A 20,858-nucleotide genomic window follows, 5' to 3' on the forward strand; every position below is an offset into this window, starting at 1 on the left:
ATCCAGAGTTTGCCCCGCCTCACGCCCTAAGACAGCTGTGATAGGCTCCAGCTTCCTGTGACCCACTACGGCGAATAAAGGGAATCGGAATAGGGTTGAGCCGAGTACTCGTTTCAGACAAGTATCCAGTAGGGATAACACATTTTTGATGAGTCTCGAAGGTAGGGGTGCTTGGCTAAACAGTTTGGCCAATAGTGGTGCTGTAGGTTACTCTAGGGCTTTATCTGCTGACGGTCTTGTCGACTCAGGGTTAGGCCAGAGCCCAGGTTGTACTCCTGCTAGTGGGTTTGTGAGGGTAGATCCTTGTACATCCACACCTGGGAATGATTTAGAAGCAATTCACCAACTCACAGACATGGTGGGTCAGCTAGGTGCCCAGATTGGTGAGTCCATTTTTGAAAAGCTGATGTCAGCTGGTGTTGTTAACAGTAGTAGTGACCCCCAGACTGCTTCTACCAACCAACATGTGCACAATGTCTCGGAAAAGCATGATCTGCCTCATGTGACAGTCCGTGTTAAATCGGATAAAGGTCTACAGACATTCAGGGGTGACAGTACGGATAAATACTCAGTCCGGGACTGGATAGACATGGCTGAGACTCATCTCAGGAAACAAGAGGTCCCTGTGTATGACCATGCAGAGGAGATTGTGAGCCACTTGATTGGAAAGGCTAAAGATGTTGTAAAGGTTGCTTTGCGTAGTGATGATACGCTGGATGTTAGGCAGAAACCTGGTTTAATATATGATATTCTCCTCCACTATTTCAGCGATACCCCGTCTTGTCTTCCTCTCGCTGACTTTTATGCCACACTGCCCGTGCGCAATGAAAACCCAGTTGATTACTGGATACGGCTGAATAAGGCGGCGGACTTAGCTGTTGAGGGTCTGCGGAAAAAGGGGAGGCAGACAGACAGTATGAGTGATGAGGTGGCCCTTATGTTCGTCAAACACTGCCCTGACCCAGAACTATCCTGCACCCTAAAATGTAGGCCGATGCATGAGTGGAACTCTCGTGATGTGCAGCTGAGGATTGATGAGTACCAGAGAGAGTTGAGGGCTCACAACAGAGGTTCTGTGGCTACGCAACTGAGAAGTCACATCACTGCCATCAGTCCTGACCAGTCCAGTCGGTTGTCATTAGGTTCGGTAGCATCTCCGCAGTGCCATGCTCCAAGCCCTTCACCGTCCTCTCTCGATGGCCAGTGCAGAGTTTGCCAACCAGATTGTACACTTCCAGTGAAAGTGCCAGTTCAAGGTGATTCACATCATGCACACTCCATGCCGGTTGTAGCACAGAATCTCCAACAGTCTGAGGAGAAGCTTCTCTCTCGTATAGTTGACATTTTTCAGGGGATGATGGAGAAAGTGCAGAGACGCAATACTTCGAATTCAGTTCGGGGTGGTAGGTTCCAGCGGGTTCTTCGTGACAGGCGCCCCAGGGAGACAGTTTGTAGGGTTTGTAATGACCAGAACCACACGACCATTTCACACTGCATGTCTGAGAGGCTGTGTTTTTCCTGCCTTGCCCCTGGCCACACAAGAGTCGGGTGCCCTGGTAATGACTCCTCCCAGCCCCAGTCAGGGGGAAACTAACTGACCTGTATGCAGAGGGAGGCCGTACGGGTCACACCACAAACTCCCAAACTGATGGCGTGTTTGATGCTGAAACAATTTACTCATCTGTCAAGATGTCATATGCTGACTCTGAGGCTGTTGTTGTTTATCAGAATGTTCAGAGAGTTGGCAACAGTGAAAGTCTTTTCTACACACCTGTTATGATGGGTGGTAAACTGATGATGGGTGGAATGTTGGACAGTGGCTCGATGGCCTGCAGCATCAGTTTTGTTGCACGTACGCGGTGCATTTGACCAGACAGAGCTGAATACTGCTTGTGTCTCAACCACTCCAGTCCAGTCGTTGTTGTTTTTTTACCTGCTTGCTCTTAGTTTGACAATTTCTCACTTGAGTTCAAAGTAATAATTTATGTACTGTATAGATATTTTAACTTTTACAAAGCGCCCGCACACACACACACACACACACACACACACACACACACACACATGCACGTGGTCTCTCCTCTCTCCCTCTTACACAATCACTCAGTCACATATACATGCACACACAAACACACGCACACAGACCTTAACACTCGGCCTCCCAGAATTCTGCAACTACTCAAACTCCCATAAGCAGTGATTTTGACTGCTCGAACAATGTTTGAATATAATTTGGATTATCTTTGAAAATGTCTAAGAATAAATTGGTGGAATAGATTAAAAAAATCAGGACACTAAATGAAAACTATAATGATTGAATGTTTTTTTTTAATTGACAAAACATAACTTCTCTGCAATTACACATCCATACTCAAACTGTGAAATGAAAACAAACTTATGTCTGTGAAATCAAAACAATTATATCATGCTTCAAAATAGAATGGTGTCATCATGAGAACTTAACAATAATAATTATTAAATATTATGAACATTAAATAATGCTGTGATGGCTGCAAGCCCGGTGGAGAAACTGTTACAACCCCAAGTTGTTGCTTATGCCTCACAAATGCTCAGTCAACACAGGTAACTTGTGTTGAGGGGGAGAAATATCACCAACTTCTTTACTTCTCTTGAACTTTTCACTAAAGGCCCAGAAAACCAGTCTGGTTGGTCCTGTAAATAAAATTAGACCAGAGCTTCCTCCATCTGTAGAGTGGCAAAGAGCCCTGCACACCAATGCTAACCAAAGAAAAATGTCTCCATTCTAATCACAATCCACACAGCTGTTAACATCAGAAGTGGCCATGAGGCTAAACTGGAGACTATTATGTACAGTACCACGACAGAACCAAGGTTGGAGTAGATCTGATCAAATGGTGAGGAAATACCCAGTGAAAGCGCCTACATGATGATGGCCATTGGTGATGTTTCGTAATATTCTTAACCTGGCTGCCATAAATGCTTCAATCCTGTTCAAGAAGTGCACCAATAACATGATGTCACAGAGGAACCTCATAATGCGACTCTCAAAGGAACTTTGCTCAGGACACATGAAAGCAAAAGCCTGACAAATGATGGTGCGAGAGCCCCATTCACAGCAGTAGAAGATGGAGAGGAGAAGGCAGTGCCAAGTGAAGAATGTGTAAGAAAAATAAAGCAAATGTGTAAGAAAAACAAAGCAAAGGATAATTGTGTCAAATGCCATAAGGTAGTGGGAGCTGCAGAGGGAAAATACAGGTTACCTGTGTAGACTGTGAGTGATTGGGAGCCATAAGCAAACCATTTTGGCATTGTAACATCAGTGTCTCCAGCCACCACAGCATTTTGGATTGTTCATAATACTGTAGTTAATAATTTTCATTGTTAAGGTCTAATGATGAAACCAATCTATTTTGAAGAAGGACACATTTGTTAATATGTCAAAGTTCAAATTTAGATGTGTAATTGCAGAGAAGCTATGTTGTGCCAATTAAATAAATAAAACACTCAATCATTATAGTTTTAATGTAGTAACCTGATTTGTTTTTACCTATTCCACCAATTTATTCTTGGATATTCATTCATTCATTCATTCATTTTCATGTACTGCTGCTGTATCCGCCATAGCGGGTCACAGGGAGCTGGAGCCTATCCCAGCTGGCATAGGGCGTGAGGCAGGGGACACTCTGGGCCCAACGCCTGTGCAGCGCGGTATTCTTGGATGTTTTCATGATAATCCAAATTATATACAAATAATATCTGAGCAGTCACTACTCAGATTTTAGGGGGTTTTGAAATTTGAATGTCAGAACAATGTCAGAATAAAATATACACACATTTAGGAAAAGTCAGGCTCCTATTGGTAGATAAGTTTTTCTAAAACCAAGTTATGACATTGCAAATTTTGAAAGCAGTCAAAATGACTGTGTTGGGAGTTCTAGTGTTAATCAATATTGTTTGACTTTGTGTGTAAAAAAATGGCAAGAACATTAAGTGGTGAAAATAAATAAATAATTTAAAAAACAGCTTCATCATAAAGATTAAAAAAAAAGAAAAAAAATAGAAAGTTGTGTTGAGTATGACAGTTGTTGTTCATGCTGCTTTGTAGTAATTTCCTATTGCATGCGTTGTATTCATTAATGCACTTCATGTTCTGAGTTCATAAAAAACTTGTTCTGTAAATACTTCTACTTTTGTGATCAAAAAAATTGATTTGAATGTCAGTTTTGAGGCTGTTCTGTAAATAATTTTAAAATAAACAATAAATATAGCAACTTCTGATCAATCCCTATCAATTTCAACCTAAAATAATGTAGCGATTTAAGCCCCATCCATTTTTGGTGAAACTACATCCTCTTCTGGTTTAACACCCACCCATTCCGAGTACAGATACAGATCATTTACATGGTTGAACAGATACAGATAGTCGTGTACTTGCTCATCCCTAGTTCGGAAGATGAGTTAATGAATGAATATGTTCATATGATCTGAGAAGTGATGATGCATTCACTTCTAATTCTCTGTTTCTCTGCAGAGGTTTCTTTGGCATTCACCCACTCACCAGGCTGCTTGTTCCTGACTGACATCCCAGACTCCACTCCTACTTCCATCCTGTCTCCACCCACCAGAGGTCTAGACCCCCTCATCACGGATCTCAGTCCTGAACTCATCCCCCTTTGCTTCCAGATTTCCCATAATCCATTGTTGTACAGTTTGGCATCTAAGAAGGCAGTGACAAAAATCAGACAGCTGGAGAGCATTATTGGACAAGACCCAGGTGAGCAGAGAATGATGTCATTCAGGTCATTCAGTGAAAAAAAAAATTTACAGGAGAAAAATTGTTGGCTGTATTTGTCAATTTCTGTGGGTGTTCGGGTGTTTGGCTATCCGATAACCAAAATCAGGTATGACTGGATGGATTAACATCAATTCCTGCACATATATTCTTGATCCCCAGAGGATGAATCTCACTGTGTTCTCTGCTCTCTGGTGGTTATAAATTTGTCATTTTCTGTCACCAGGTCAACGAGGGATCAGAGCTTTATTTGTTCAGGATGAACTTCTGCGCTCCTGTTTGGCACTCTCTCATGCAAACTCTGTTGCCATAACAACTGGCTTCCCAACAAATTGCGAAGACAAGTACCTACCTAAACACTACACATGTGTGATATCAAAGTCAAAATCGGCTTTATTATCAAATGTACCATGCACAGCACACACCACAGATGAAATTGGAGTACTCAGACCCACAGTCAACAGGCAATACAACACAGGCAATACAACAGGCAGTACAACACTGGCAGTACAACAGGCGGTACAAGACAGGCAGTACAGCCGACAGTACAGCACAAAGTATAAGATGAAACAAAAAGGGATGGTAAACATCTCTATAAACTCTCTAATCCTGTAGCGGAAGTGATGTGTGCGCAGTCACTGAGTTGGGCGGGGGGGGGGGGTAGTCAGGTGCTGGGGTGGCAAAGGCAGGGTGAAGGTAGAGTTCAAGGCTGTGACAGGGGGCAGAGCAGGGAGGGAGGTGAGACTCCGGACCGTTTGGTGAAAGAAACTGTCCTTGAGCTTGCTGGTTTTGGTCGGTAGGCTCTGTCAGCCTGGTAGCATGTTAGCTGAATGACACAGTCTGGGACGCTGTTGGTGAACCATGTTTCCACAAACACAAAGACGCAACACTCATCCACAGACTTAGAAAATGACCGGAGGAGGTGGATGTAATCCAGTTTATTATCCAGCCGGCCAGTGAGAGCTAGCCGCTAGCCTAGCCCGAATCCCTCCGTGCTTGCCCCTCTTTGTTTCTGCATGTTCCGCCTGTGGTGCTTCCACTGTGGGCTGGGTGTAGGAGTGGGGGTTGGTGGTTTAGCAGGCCTCTGGAGAAGGCTGCACTCACATGGCACTTCCTGGGTTTAAGTCCGAAAAAATTGTTCTGCACATGTCGAGTAGAAACTCATGGGAGTATGAGCAACTTGGGGCAAGTAGACATGACAGAGATGGACGTGACAAAGATGGACAAGGACATAAAAACACGAAGGAACCACTCCAGCGGGAGAGGAAGGATCCACTATCCTATGTATATGGATTGCCTTTATGTTTGTATGAAATAACACAAACATAAAGGTATTCATAGACATCTGCTACTACAACACTGAACTAGTTGAAAAAAAAAAAAACATAAAATCAAATATATAGTTGATGTTTTCCATTTAGTTCTCCAGATGAGACTGATGGCCCACCAGGAGCTATTGCCATGGCAACCATGCTGCTTTCATTAGGGAGGCAGGTGACGATGATCACGGACAGAAGAGCATTGGACATGAACCAGGCCATCATTGATGAGGCGGTCAGCTTAGGTGGGAAAAAATTGGAAATCTAATACAAAAAATAAAAGAAAAATTTTTTAACCTTCAAGAATTCATCATTGGTCATCATTGTACTTGTGTTTGTGCATTGCACTTATTGTTTCAGGTGTGCTGAAAACTACAATCCCATTGGTCACCTTTGAAGACAGTGGCCCGGACTCTGCACTGCATTTCCTGTGTCACCATGGAGACCCCAGCAAGCCCAGGTTGGCTGACCTGCTACTGGTGACGCTCGACTTTAATACCTTGTCATATGGTACACTTAGATTTAACAAACAAACAGTGACCTTCTTCTTTTCCTTTCGGCTTTTCCCTTCAGGGGTCGCCACAACGAATCAATTGCCTCCATTAACCCTGTCTTCTCCATCCTCTTCTCTCACACCAACTACCTTCATGTCCTCTTTCACTACATCCATAAACCTCCTCTTTGGTCTTCCCCTAGGCCTGGCAGTTCAAAACTCAGCATCTTTCTACCAATATATTCATTATCTCTCGTCTGGACATCCCAGTCTGGCCTCTCTGACTGTATCTCCAAAACCTCTAACATGTGCTGTCCCTCTGATGTACTCATTCCTGATCCCATCTTTCTTGGTCACTTCCAAAGAGAACCTCAGCATCTTCATCTCTGCTACCTCCAGCTCGGCCTCCTGTCTTCTCCTCAGTGACACTGTCTCTAGACCAAACAACATCGCTGGTCTCACCAGTTTAGTACACCTTTCCTTTCATTTTAGCTGAAACTCTTCTATCACACATGACACCTGACACTTTTCTCCACCCGTTCCATCCTGCCTGTACGCGCTTCTTCGCCTCTTTTCCACACTCTCCATTGCTCTGGACTGTTGACCCTAAGTACTTAAAATCCTCCACCTTCTTGATCTCTTCTCCCTGTAACCTCACCCTTCCACTTGGGTCCTTCTCATTCACACACATGTACTCTGTCTTACTGCGGCTAACCTTCATTCCTGTCCTTTCCAGGACAAACCTCCACCTCTCTAGCTTCTCATCCACCCGTCCCCTGCTCTCACTGCAAATCACAATGTAAAAATCATAGTCCTTGGAGATTCCTGTCTAACCTCATCTGTCAGCCTGTCCATCACCAACAAGAAGGGGCTAAGAGCTGATCCCTGATGCAGTCCCACCTCCACCTTGAACTCCTCTATCACACATACAGCACGCCTCACCACTGTCTTCACAGTCCTCATACATGTCCTGCACCGCTCTAACATACTTGCCACTCTGCCACTCCAGACTTCCTCATACAATACCACAGTTCCTCTCTGGGCACCCTGTCATAAGCTTTCTCAAGATCTACAAAAAACAAATGAAGCTCTGTTTGGCCTTCTCTGTACTTCTCTATCAACATCCTCAAAGCAAATATTGCATCTGTAGTACTCTTTTTTGGCATGAAACCTTACTGCTGCTCACAATGCTCACTTCTGCCCTTAGTCTATCTTCCACTACTCTTTCCCATAAATTCATTGTACGGCACATCAGCTTTATTCCTCTGTAGTTGCCACAACTCTGCACATCTCCCTTGTTCTTAAAAATGGGCACCAGCACACTTCTCCTCCATTCCTCGGGCATCTTCTCACAATCTAAGATCCTGTTGAACAACCCATTCAGAAACTCTACTGCCACCTCTCCTAGGCACTTCCAACCTCTACAGGTATATCATCAGGACCGACTGCCTTTCCACTCTTCATCCTCTTCAATGCCCTCCTCACTTCATCCTGACTAATCTTTGTTACTTCCTGGTCCACAACAGTCACCTCTTCTAGTCTTTGTTCTCTCTCATTTTCCACGTACACTTTCCATCTTCCCATCACACTACTGGCACCTGTCAATAGGCTTCCATCCCTATCCTTGATCACTCTAACTTGCTGCACGTCCTTCCCATCTCTGTCTCTCTGTCTTGCCAACCTGTATAAATCAGTCTCTCCCTCCTTACTGTCCAACCTAGCATACAAGTCATCATAAAGCCCCTTGTTTGGCCTTTGCTACCTCTACCTTCACCTTACGCTGCATCTCCCTGTACTCCTGTCTACTCTCCTCAGTCCTCTCAGTGTTCCACTTCCTCTTAGCTAACATCTTTCTCTGTATACACTCCTGTACCTCCTCAGTCCACCACCAAGTCTCCTTATCTACTTTCCTTCCAGATGACACACCAAGTACTCTCCTAACTGTCTCCCTGATCAAATTAGCTGTAGTTGTCCAGTCATCTGGAAGCACCTCCTGACCACCCAGAGCCTGTCTTAACTCCTTCCTAAACGTCATGCAACACTCTTCCTTTTTCAGCTTCCACCATTTCGTCTTCTGCTCTGCCTTTTCCCTCTTCATCTTTCTCACTACCAGAGTCATCCTACACACCACCATCCTATGCTGTTTGGCTACACTCTCGCCTACCACTACTTTGCAGTCACTGATCTCCTTCAGATCACACTGTCTACACAAGATGTAGTCTACCTGTGTGCTCCTATGTTCCTGCCTCTTCTAGAAGAAAGTATGTACTATGGCCATTTCCATCCTTTTTGCAAAGTCAACTACCATCTGTCCTTCTGCGTTCCTCTCCTGGATACCAAACCTGCCCATCACTTCCTCATCACCTCTGTTTCCTGCACCAACATGTCCATTGAAGTCTGCTCCAATGACAACTCTCTCACTTCTCAGTATGCTCTGCATTACTTCATCCATGTCCAACCAGAATTTCTCCTTCTCGTTTGTTAAATAGATGCTGGAAAAACAAAATCCTCCTAAGTAGCTCAATATTTCTCTTTTAAACTTTCTGTTGTGGTTATTTTTAGTGTTACATGGTGTGAAACTCAATGAATAAGTCATACAGTAATTCCTGTATACAGTACATACTGTATATATGCAATCCTTACTTTCTTTAGTCTATTTGAAGAGTCATTTTTTTAGATTTAAAGGTCCCATATTATTCTTTTTTTCATCAATGTCATTCAGCTGCTAGATGTCCAACTACATTGTATTTGACATGTCTTTCCCCAAACTGATCCGTCGTCCTCAATATGTTTGACTGAATATTGATAAAATCATTGCCGGTCAAAATCGATTCATTTAAAATGAGCGTGCCTCTGAGCTATGACCTATTTCCCAACAATTGTCACTGACAATGACAGATCACTAACAACACCAGACAGCTAAGCTAAAGCAGTCTAATGAAATTGGATGTTACCAAAGAGGTTAGACAAAATGTTGAGGCTTTTCCTTATATTCGTATAGCACAGATGAAGATGCTGAGGTTCTCTTTGGGAGTAACCAGGATGGACAGGATCAGGAATGAGTACATCAGAGGGACAGCACATGTTAGAGTTTTGGAAATGAGGTCAGAGAGGTAAGACTGAGATGGTTTGGACATGTCCAGAGGAGAGATAGTATATATAGTGGTGGAAGGATGGTGATTTTTGAACTGCCATGCAGGAGGCCCAGAGGAAGACCAAAGAGGAGGTTTATGGATGTAGTGAAAGATGATATGAAGGTAGTTGGTGTGAGAGGAGAGGATGCAGAAGACAGGGTTAGATGGAGGCAACTGATTCGCTGTGGCGACCCCTGAAGGGAAAAGCCGAAAGGAGAAGAAGATGTTGAACTGTTGGCTGTTGCGCCAAGTCCCTACTTTACCTTCGACCATTAACCCCATGTTACAGTGAGGAGGAGGACGAATAGAAGCTAGGACACTAAAAACTGTATAAACCTACCGTACATACATACTGTGTATACAAAACTGTGTCGGGGTTTGCTGTAGGATCCAAATGCGCAGACGTCAGGTAAAAGGAAAAAATAGATTTATTTAACAATAAATGTGAAGCGATGATGAACCAGATGATCAGGCTGAACAGGTAAATCGGCAGGTGAGGAGAAAACAAGCAGGCGGCTGGAAATGGTTGTAGTCCAACAGGCAACAGACCAGAAAAGCAGTACAAACGAACTGGCAATGAATGGTGGAAAACTGGTCCTCATGAAGGTCTGGAGATTGGAGATTGGTCACAGGTGTGGTGCTCTGCTGCCAGCAACAGCCACACCCAGGTAGGTGGAACTATGAGGGACTCAGAAGAGGGAGAGAGAGAGAAGCAACTGCAAATCCTGACAAACTGTACATCTCTCTTACGATTTATTTTAACTCTTCATTCTTAAATTATTCGTATTCTTATACTCATAAGCAGCTGTAAATAAGATAAAATATGCTGTGTGTATGTGTGTGTGTGTGTGTGTGTGTGTATGTGTGTGCATGCGTGTATGTGTGTATGTGTGCGTGGATGTGTGTGCATACATGCGTGCATATCCACCGTTTCTTTCTCACAAGGCTGGGAATGAGTGATAACTTCACCTCTTGTTTTCTGTCTGAAATATTCACATGCAGGGTTTAGGTCAGTTGAATGTAACCCTTGACTGGTGACCGTGAATACCTATTAGACTCTAAATAAAGGCTGAGGCTGTTTGTTAACGACCGCTGTAGTCGCTTTGGATTGACTCAGCTCTCAGATCACTTAAAAGAGCTAAACCTGCTTTCCTTCATCAAAAACCAGACAGCAGTTCTGATTTAGTAGCGTCTTCATATGCTATGAAACTAGTTATGTGTTTCCTATGATACGCTTTACAGAGACAAACACACACAAACACATACACATTTGACTGAAGCGGAGCTAACTAGAGAAATGTTAGTGGACTTCAACAGCTTGTGAGGAACTTTCAGTGTGTGGGTCTGAGCAACGTCATTTTCGCATACTGCTACCTTTGCCCGAACATGAACTCTACGTTGGGGATGACCACGCCCTTATCCGGGGAGAGGACGTGTCATTCAGTCAAATAGGGCTCAGAATAGGTCAATCACTGTCAATCACACCAGAGATTACGTTAGGTCAGGCGCTGTTATTAGTTGAGATGTTTTCACCGTGGATTTCAAAAGATTTCATGTAATTATTGATGCAGGATGTATTTGTGTTCCATATTCTGAGAGTTGGCAGTTAGGGAAGACCACTTTGATTATGTAAAGACCTGAAGAAATGTGTTTTTTGTAATAGGACCCCTTTAAGACATATAGGTTATATGTCTGTAATACCAGGTACGACCATCTTGTGGCAATAGAGAGCAGTGGATATGCAGCGAACGGGAATTACTACAACATCCACGTTTTCACTGTGGATTTCAAAAGATTTCATATATATATATTGATGAGGGACAAATTTGTTCTCCAGATTCTAGGAGTTGGTAGTGTTAGGGAGAACCACTTAGTAAAGGTAAAGACTTGAAAAAATGTGTTTTTCATAATAGGACAGAGGTGATATGTCTGTCATACCAGGTACGACCATCTTGTGGCAATAGAGCGCAGTGGACGTGCAGCGAACGGGAATTACTACAACATGAGAGGAATAAACGTCAAACATCTGGTGGATCCAATCGATGATTTGTTTCTTGCTGCCAAGGACATAGCAGGAATTACCACTATCGGTAAGTTTCATTAATTAAGCCTCTAGAATGAGATTTTGGGGCTTCAAACTGCAGGCAACAAACAACATGCATATTCTGAATGCTCCAATCATGCGTCTATTGTCACCTAGTAATATTAATGCTGCAGTTATGAAATCACCTGTTCTACATCAAAATGTTGTTTAAGTGATGATTCAGATAAATCAATGTCTTAATGATTAGAAGATGTAAGGAGAGTTGATCAGCAAAACATGAAGAGTACGGTAGGGACTGTTGGGAACAGGCTGCTACTGAGCCATCTACAAGCTGAGCTTTATTGATTTCTTTTGATCCCTCTTCACCATTCTGTGTGATTTATATATATATATATATATATATATATATATATATATGTCCATTTATAAATGAAAACGTGACCCTGTTAATAATGTCTAGTTGTAGTCTAAAGATTAACCTGCACATGACATAGTTTAATGGCCATGTGGAAATTTAGTACATATTTTTTTAATGCAATTATGTACTAAGGAAGCTGTGTTGTCTCATGAACATTCACAATAATGATTCAACTCCAGGCTACGAGAAGTTAAAATGGATCTGTGCTGTCAGAAAGAAATGGTTCTCCGTAGGGAAATCTCAATCTGTTTAACACTGGCAGCACCATATTATATTAGCTTTTGCTTGCCTAACCAGTATTAGTACTACAATGATGATGTACAATAATATATGCCACATTGATGGGATTGAAATAGTGGTTCCACATGTTTTGTTGTATATTTTGTGATACAGGAAATAATTATACAGTGTCTTTGTAACCGGTCAGAGGTAGGACCCAAGTACAGCACAGACTGAGACCAGAGCAGGAAAAGTCCAACAGTTTATTCTGAAGCTTCGGACAGAGTGGCAGCAATATTCCAGAAAAACAGTCTCAGCAAACAGGAATCCCAGTTGACAGGTAGCAGACGAGGAACGAGCAGGCAGGGTAGTCAAAGACAGAAGGCTGGTCAGATTACCGGGGCAGAGACGAGGAAGACAGGTCGAACACAGGCAGGGTCGAAACCGAGGGAGCAGTCCGGAGATAAACGCGAGAGAGCTATGCATGATACAAAGACAATCTGGCAGAGACTGAGAGGAATGGGAGGGTATATGTACAGAACAGGCAGGTGATAATCAGGTGAGGAAACACAGGTGAAGGCAGTTGCACTGATGAGGTGGGAGTGGAAGGCAGGTAGAGCTGGGCAGATGAGAGGAAAACCAGGGGCGGATTGTGACAGTCTTTTTATGAACTGCCGCTGTTATAGCTTAGATGAGTTGTTGGACTAATGTTGGACTAGTAGTAGTAGTAGTAACAGTAGTAGTAGTCGTACCTGTAGTACTAGTGGCCTTAGTAATCTAGTAGTGTCTTTGCAGGTTCACAGTTATCCAGGTCATGGTTATGCAAAGCTGTTTAAATCAATCCACTGGACTTTAAGAAAGTTTCTTGAAGACGTTTTCACTCTCAACCGAGACTCTTCTTCAGTACTGACAGTGGCTGGTCTTGTCCCAGCTTATTAACCCTGTGGGGTGTGGTCAGCGTTATTCACATTTCAACGACCGTCGTTAAAACCCGTCTGGCTCATCAACGATGGTTGATGGGGGTGCCAGGGGTTGTCAAAGGGGGGGGGGGGGTCGCTGAAATGCGAGTTTCACTGAGCCTTTATATACTAATCAGGGTCATTAGCATGAGACACATCACCTGGGTTAAACTACTGATTCATCCTTTTTGTGAGTTTTGTGGACCTGATTTTAAATGGGTGAAAGGTTAAATGTCACCACCCCCGTTCCACTTTTTTGTGGATGGCTTCTTTCACTCCTCTCTCAAACCATCTGTCTTTCTTGTCCAAGATCTGAACATCGTTATCCTGAAATGAGTGTTCCTCTTCCTTGAGGTGAAGGAATACTGCTGAGTCCTGTCCTGATGAGCTGACTGTTTTGTATTGAGCCATGCGCTTGTGTAGTGGCTGTTTGGTTTCCTCTATGTAGACATTCCTTGTTGCATTTGACTGCATATACCGGGTTGCTCTTCTGACTGTGTGATGTGGGGTCTTTGGGTTGGACCAATCTTTGTCTAAGGGCATTACCCAGCTTAAAAATACACAGGAACTGGTGTTTGTTGAAGATCCTCATCAGTTTTTCAGACACTCCAGACATACAAGGGATCACGATACCATTAAGCTTGCTCTCCTTCTCTTCCTTCCTCACCGGGTTACTGTATTCTCCTTTCTGGATCTTGTGTGAGCCTTCACAAAGATCCAGTCCAGTCAGTGCCCCTTTCAGGTGTTGGTGTTCTGTTACCTGGTCTTGGGTACTGGTTGATAGCTTGTCAGCGCTTTTTGCATGGTCCTGACGACGCCAAGCTTTTACTCCAGTGGATTGTGGGAGTCAAAAAGTAGGTACTGGTCTGTGTGTGTTGGTTTCCTGTATACCCCAACATTCAGACTTCTGTCATCTTTCAGGCAGGCCTCACAATCCAAAAAGGGCAAACTGTTGTAATTTACATCCTGAAGCAAAGTCTTTTCTAAGCTTTGTTATTCCATGGGTTCTTGTTATTGAGGTAAAGTAGGAGACTTAGCCGATCGTCATAAGTTTAAAAAGTTTATTCCTGACAAGTCTAATACAGATATCTGGGCTCTCGCAGTGTCCCTGACTGCCGGGACTACACGGGACTTATATCAGACGCAGCTGAAGAAGAGAAAATTCTATCAAATTTAAACAATTCATATTAGGAATATGCATGAAGGGATGTGGTGTCTTCTGGTCCACATCGCCTTACCCGTTTCTAATGAAACCAGAAACAGAAACCGCTTCTTCTTGGTGTAGTTTTCGTTTCCGTTTTCATCCTGTAAACAAACCTCCCTACATCCTGATCACCCCAAAAGTGTGAAAACTTACATAAGTGTGTGTGTGTGTGTGTGTGTGTGTGTGTGTGTGTGTGTGTGTGTGTGTGTGTGTGTGTGTGTGTGTGTGTGTGTGTAAGATTAGATAAGTTTCCCTACGTTCTCCAAATGAAACTGGCACTGCAACCGTGTGTGTGTGTCTATGTGACAAATTAAATGAGTTCAAGTGTGTGGAAATTTACTGAGACAAAGTGATAGAAAAGTTTATTTTATGATTTAAACTAAATACACAGCCAGCAAAATCTCTTCAATCCTTTCTGGTGAACTTGATGTTGCTGTCCACCGAGTTGCTGTGTTTGGTGAAAGGTTGCACCTCGTGGATTTTGATCTTGACCCATGTGTCATCCACTTACCGGGACCAGTGGCTTGGTGTTGTGTGTAGGAGTAGTAGCTGTAGTAGTAGTAGTAGTAGTACTAGTAATAGTAGTAGTAGTAGCTGTAATAATAGTAGTAGTGGTAGTCTGACACAGTCTGTAGCTGACTCCACTCAGCAGATGTTCTTGTGTGTCTGTGCAGGAATCGGTGATGGTGGTAATGAGTTGGGGATGGGCAAACTGAAGGATAAAGTGAAGGCCCTGATGCCCAGTGGGAGTCTCATAGCCTGTGATGTTCCTGCTGACTACGCAATCACTGCTGGTATGCAAATCCAGTCATTTTACCAGCTGTAGACCCTGAACGTCATACCAGTCCCTTTGAATGGTGCAGACAAACAGCAGAGAGAGGTTTGAAGGTTCTCCTCCATCTGTCTGTACTGCAGGAGTGTCTAACTGGGGAGGATACGCCGTGGCGTGTGGGCTGTTCCTGCTTCACACTTGCCCCTCCCACCAGCGATACAAAAATAGAGGTCAGAGACTAGAACCCACAACCCCACAAATGATCCAGGACTGGACTGCAAACCTGCCATCTGTGGACAAGGTCTCTCTGTCTCTCTCACACACACACACACACACACACATACACACACACACACACACACTTTATTTCTTTTTTCTTTCAGGAGGAATCTATCCTTTCTGTTTTGGTGAAATATGGGATAAGAAGTGGGAAAACAGGTCACCTGGCCATGGAAGTGGATGGTTTGACCTTTCACCCCACTCACTCTGATATCATCACCACACTACTGGAGGTCACAAGGGTCTCCACCACTCTGAAATGATGAAGAGTTATATGTATTTTAAACAGGCAGAATTCAATAGAAATTAACTGAAACAATCAGTCTTTTAGAAGATTTTTTATTGAATTAATTTGAAACTTGGTGTGAACTCTCAACACTGTTTATATCTAAAGATGAAACATAGCCCTTCATTATAGTTAGTTATATACACAAAAATATATTTTATAAAAATTCCAATTTCTCTCAGTATTGTAGAAAATTTTAACACCTTTTTCATTTGTTTGTATTGGGGTAATGCTTGTGTAGTTGCTGTTTGTCAACTGAACATCTATAGTCAGACATGTAGTGTGGCATATAGAAGATTTCAATAATGAATTAATAATTTATTTCTTTTGAATGGATCCTCCGTTACTTTAATCAGTCTGGAAATCTTCAACTGCGCAAAAACTCAATATAACTAGATTCAAATGACTTTCCACATGTACCAGTAGAATATTATTACCAAATAAAAAAAACCTCCTCTGCCTGTGTATGCTTCTTTGTAACTTCAGATTGTATGTATCCGACAGTTATTGATTATGATGACTATTCAGTAGGTTGAGTATAACTCCAACAATATCATCGATGATATTGACAGACAGACAGGTTCAACAAACAGACAATTTCAACAAATACTTATCAAATCATGATGAGAGCTCTGGAGACGATGAATGGTCCATTTGAGGTGTTGTTGTTGCAGAATATTCTGGGTACAGGAAAACTTCAAGTAGAAACTGGGAAATGGATCACCTCTCTTTTTATACCTTAAAGGCGTGACTATGGGAGGTGCGAATCAGTTGTTTTAACTTCGGCCCCTCCACTCTCCATCTTTTTCCCCCAGTTTCAGTAGGCACATCATGACCTCAAGAAGTTAGCAGAGACATCTAGTCGACAGTTTCACATGGCTGATGACATAACCTAAGCAGTCACACGGACATTTAGTGCAGACAAATTATTAAAAGATACTGACGTTTTCGCAAAGTCTTCTAAAAACAGATTAGATTCTTGCAGAATCTTTCATGACCTCGAGACTTCCTGGGGCCGTTTCTCCCAAGTGCTGAAAGATTTAACAAACAAACAACAATCTATATCTTTGGTTCATTCATTCATTCATTTTCATGTACCGCCGCTGTATCCACCGTAGCAGGTCGTGGGGAGCTGGAGCCTATCCCAGTTGGCATAGGGCGTGAGGGGACACTCCGGGCACGACGCCAGTGCACCGCCCAGCCACATACAAAGACATACAAACACACACACATACACTCACTCCTACGGTCAATTTGGGACCGGCCAATCAACCTGAAGCGGATGCTTTTGGAGGTGGGAGGAAGCCGGAGAACCTGGAGAGAACCCACGCAGACACGGGGAGACCATGCGAACTCCGCACAGAGCGGGACTGGAACCCGGACCCGCCGTGTTGTGAGGCGACAGCGCTAACCACGGCGCCACCGTGCCGCCCATTTTTGGTTCAATTAAATGATATTATTTTATCATATTATTTAATTATATTATTTTATTGTATTATTTTATTGTATTAAAAACTTTCCACCACATCGGCACATTGCTCAAAGGTGCCTCGGCAGTGTCAGGAGGTGAGCTGACACCTTTGACTTTTAGCTCATACTCAGAGGTGACTGGGCAGGAGCGGGAATCGAACCACCGATCTTGTGATCATTGGACGACCTGCTCTACCGGCTGAGCCAATGCCTCCAGATGTATAGGTATATGCCCAAAGCAATGTTTGGTTGAGCGGCTGTTATCTACACTTCAAAAGGTTAACTACACACACACACACACACACACACACACATATATATATATATATATATATATATATATATATACTGCTCACAAAAATTAAAGGAACACTTAAAAGACATTAGATCCATCAGATCTCAATATGAAGTTGGATTTCTATACAAATAACGACAGGGCAATGTCTTAGGAATAAAAGGATGCCAAGTCTTTTCATGGAAATAAAAGTTTTCAGCCTACAGCCTATGTGCGTGTAGACACCCTAAAATCAGAGTGAAATGAGGATGTGGCAGGCTAGTCCATTTTTCAAAAACTTAATTTCTGCAACTCAAAACGCTTTTCAGTATCTTGTGTGGCCCCCAGGAGCTTGTATGCATGCTTGACAACATCGCAGCATGCTCCCAATGAGACGACAGATGGTGTCTTGTGGAATTTCTTCCCAGATCTGTATGTGGGCATCCCTGAGCTGTTGTACATTCTGAGGAACAACCTGGCGGCACCTAATGGACTTAAATATAATGTGCCACAGATGTTCTATTGGGTTTAAGTGAGGGGATCGTGAAGGCCATTCAATTGTTTCAATTCCTTCATCCTCCAAGTACTGCCTGCATACTCTTGCCACATGAGGCCGGGTATTGTCTTGTATTAGAAGGAAACCAGGACCTCTTGCACCAGCGTAGGGTCTGACAGTGGATTCAAGGATGTCATCTCGATACCTTATGGCAGTCAGAGCACCATTTCCTCGGGAGTAGAGGTCTGTGCTTCCCTCCATGGATATGCCTCCCCAGACCATCACTGACCCACCACCAAACCTGTCATGTTGAATGACGTTGCAGGCAGCATAACATTCCCCTTGTCTTCTCCAGACTCTTTCACGGCTATCACAGGTGCTCAGGGTGAACCTGCTCTCATGTTTGAAAAGTACATGGTACCAGTGGCAAACTTGCCAATTCTGGTGTTCTTGAGCAAATGCCAGTCGAGCTCCACGGTGATGGGCAGTGAGCACAGGGCCCACTACAGGACGTCTGGCCCTCAGGCCACCTTCAAGAAGTCTATTCCTGATTGTGTGGGTAGAGACATTCACACCAGTGGCCCTCTGGAGGTCATTCTGTGGGGCACGAGCAGTGCTCAGCCTGTTCCGCCTTGCACAAAGGAGCAGGTATAGGTCCTGCTGATGGGTTGAAGACCTTCTACGGCCCTGTCCAGCTCTCCGAGAATAACCACCAGTCTCCTGAAATCTCCTTCATGCTATGGAGATTGTGCTGGGAAGCACATTAAACCTTCTTGCTGCAGCATATGTGGATGTGCCATCCTGGAGAAGTTGGACAACCTGTGCAACTTCTGTAGGGTTAAGGAATCACCTCATACTGCCAGTAGAGATTATTACTCAAGCCGCAACCAGCACGAGTAGAAAACCAGCCAAAAAAGATCAAGAAGGAGAAACTTGAGATGACCTCCACATGTGAAACCAGTCCTGTTTGAGGGTTTTCTAATTTTACCACTTTAGTGCACCTGTTGTTAATTCCATGAACACCAAATACAGCTGAAAGTGATTAACGATGCCCTCAGCGGCTTAACCAACCAGAAAATTATCAGATAGATTTAATTGATTTCATACCAGACCCAATTAAAAGTGTTCCTGTAATTTGTGTGTGTGTGTGTGTGTGTGTATATATATACATATATCCTCTACCAGAGGCCTGGGAGTCTGAGGGTTCTGTGCAGCATCTTAGATGTTCCTAGGACTGCGCTCTTCTGGACTGAGGCTTCAGATGTTGTTCCAGGAATCTGCTGGAGCCACTCTTCCAGTTTGGGGGTCACTGCCCCAAGTGCTCCTACTACCATGGGGACCACATTAACCTTAACCTTCCACATCTGTTCCAGCTGTTCTTTCAACCCTTGATATTTCTCAATCTTTTCGTGTTCCTTCTTCCTGATGTTGGCGTCAGCTGGAATCGCCACATCTATCACCACTGCTCTCTTCTGCTCTTTGTCCATCACCACTATGTCCGGTTAGTTAGCCAGCAGCTGTTTGTCGGTCTGGAAGCTGAAGTCCCACAGGATCTTAGCCTTGCCATTCTCAACCACCTTCGGTGGTATGTCCCATTGGGATTTGGGTACTTCTAGTCCATACCGGGTACAGATGTTCCTGTACACTATCACAGCTACTTGGTTGTGCCTTTCCATGTATGCTGAGCTGGCGAGCATCTTACACCCTGCTACCACATGCTGGACTGACTCTGGGGCTTCTTTACATAGCCTGCACCTTGGGTCAGATCTACTGTGGTAGACATTTGCCTCTATTGCCCTTGTACTTAGGGCCTGTTCTTGTGCTGCCATGATCAGTGCCTCTGTGCTGTCTGTCAGTCCAGCTTTATTCAGCCATTGCTATGTCTTCTTGATATCAGCCACTTCCTCTATCTGACGGTGGTACATGCCGTGTAGGGGCTTGTCCCTCCATGTCGTCTCCTCCTCCTCCTCTTCCTCCTCAGGCTTCTGCTGTCTAAGGCATTCACTGAGCAGGTCATCTGTTGGGGCCATCTTCCTGATGTACTCTTGGATTTTTGATGTCTCATCCTGGACAGTGGCTCTGATGCTCACTAGTCCTCGGCCTCCCTCTTTCCGCTTAGTGTACAGCCTCAGGATGCTGGACTTGGGGTGAAACCCTCCATGCATGGTGGGGAGCTTTCTCGTCTTGATGTCTGTGGCTTCTATCTCCTCCTTTGGCCAGCTTATGATCCCAGCGGGGTATCTGATGACAGGCAGTGCATACATGTTGATGGCTCGGACCTTGTTCTTGCCATTCAGCTGACTTCTCAGGACTTTCCTTACTCTCTGGAGGTACTGTATTTGGCTGTGGATGACTTCCTTGCGGCCTCCTCATGGTTGCCATTAGCCTGTGGGATTCCAAGGTATTTGTATCTGTCCTTGATGTCTTCTATCCTGCCCCCTGGTAGGTCAACCCCTTCAGTTCTGATCATCTTGCCTCTTCTTGATACCATTCGGCCACATTTGTCTATTCCGAATGACATCCCTATGTCGTCGCTGCAGATCCTGGTTGTGTGGATCAGTGATATATATATATATATATATCCCTCTCACCCTTGTGGGGTGGTATCTATGGGTCATCCTCAAGTTCGGGTCCTCTCCCAGAGGTCTGGGAGTCTGAGGGTTCTGCACAGTATCTTAGATGTTCCTAGGACTGCGCTCTTCTGGACTGAGGCTTCA

General features: G+C 43.9%; 1 protein-coding gene across 1 annotated transcript in view; it reads left to right on the forward strand.

Moving 5' to 3' along the window:
* dglucy (D-glutamate cyclase) overlaps positions 1-16,360 on the forward strand; it is a 31,734-nt gene extending 15,374 nt beyond the window's left edge. Inside the window, exons 7-14 of the mRNA XM_068339233.1 lie at positions 4,514-4,756; positions 5,001-5,118; positions 6,196-6,338; positions 6,454-6,553; positions 11,662-11,810; positions 15,239-15,358; positions 15,480-15,637; positions 15,720-16,360. Of these exons, the coding sequence (XP_068195334.1) occupies positions 4,514-4,756; positions 5,001-5,118; positions 6,196-6,338; positions 6,454-6,553; positions 11,662-11,810; positions 15,239-15,358; positions 15,480-15,637; positions 15,720-15,878 (1,190 nt within the window). The 3' untranslated portion in view covers positions 15,879-16,360. The remainder of the gene's footprint in view (positions 1-4,513; positions 4,757-5,000; positions 5,119-6,195; positions 6,339-6,453; positions 6,554-11,661; positions 11,811-15,238; positions 15,359-15,479; positions 15,638-15,719) is intronic.
* The last annotated feature ends 4,498 nt before the right edge of the window (positions 16,361-20,858 follow it).

The sequence above is a fragment of the Antennarius striatus genome, chromosome 17 (genome assembly GCF_040054535.1).
Source record: "Antennarius striatus isolate MH-2024 chromosome 17, ASM4005453v1, whole genome shotgun sequence".
Taxonomy (NCBI): domain Eukaryota; kingdom Metazoa; phylum Chordata; class Actinopteri; order Lophiiformes; family Antennariidae; genus Antennarius; species Antennarius striatus.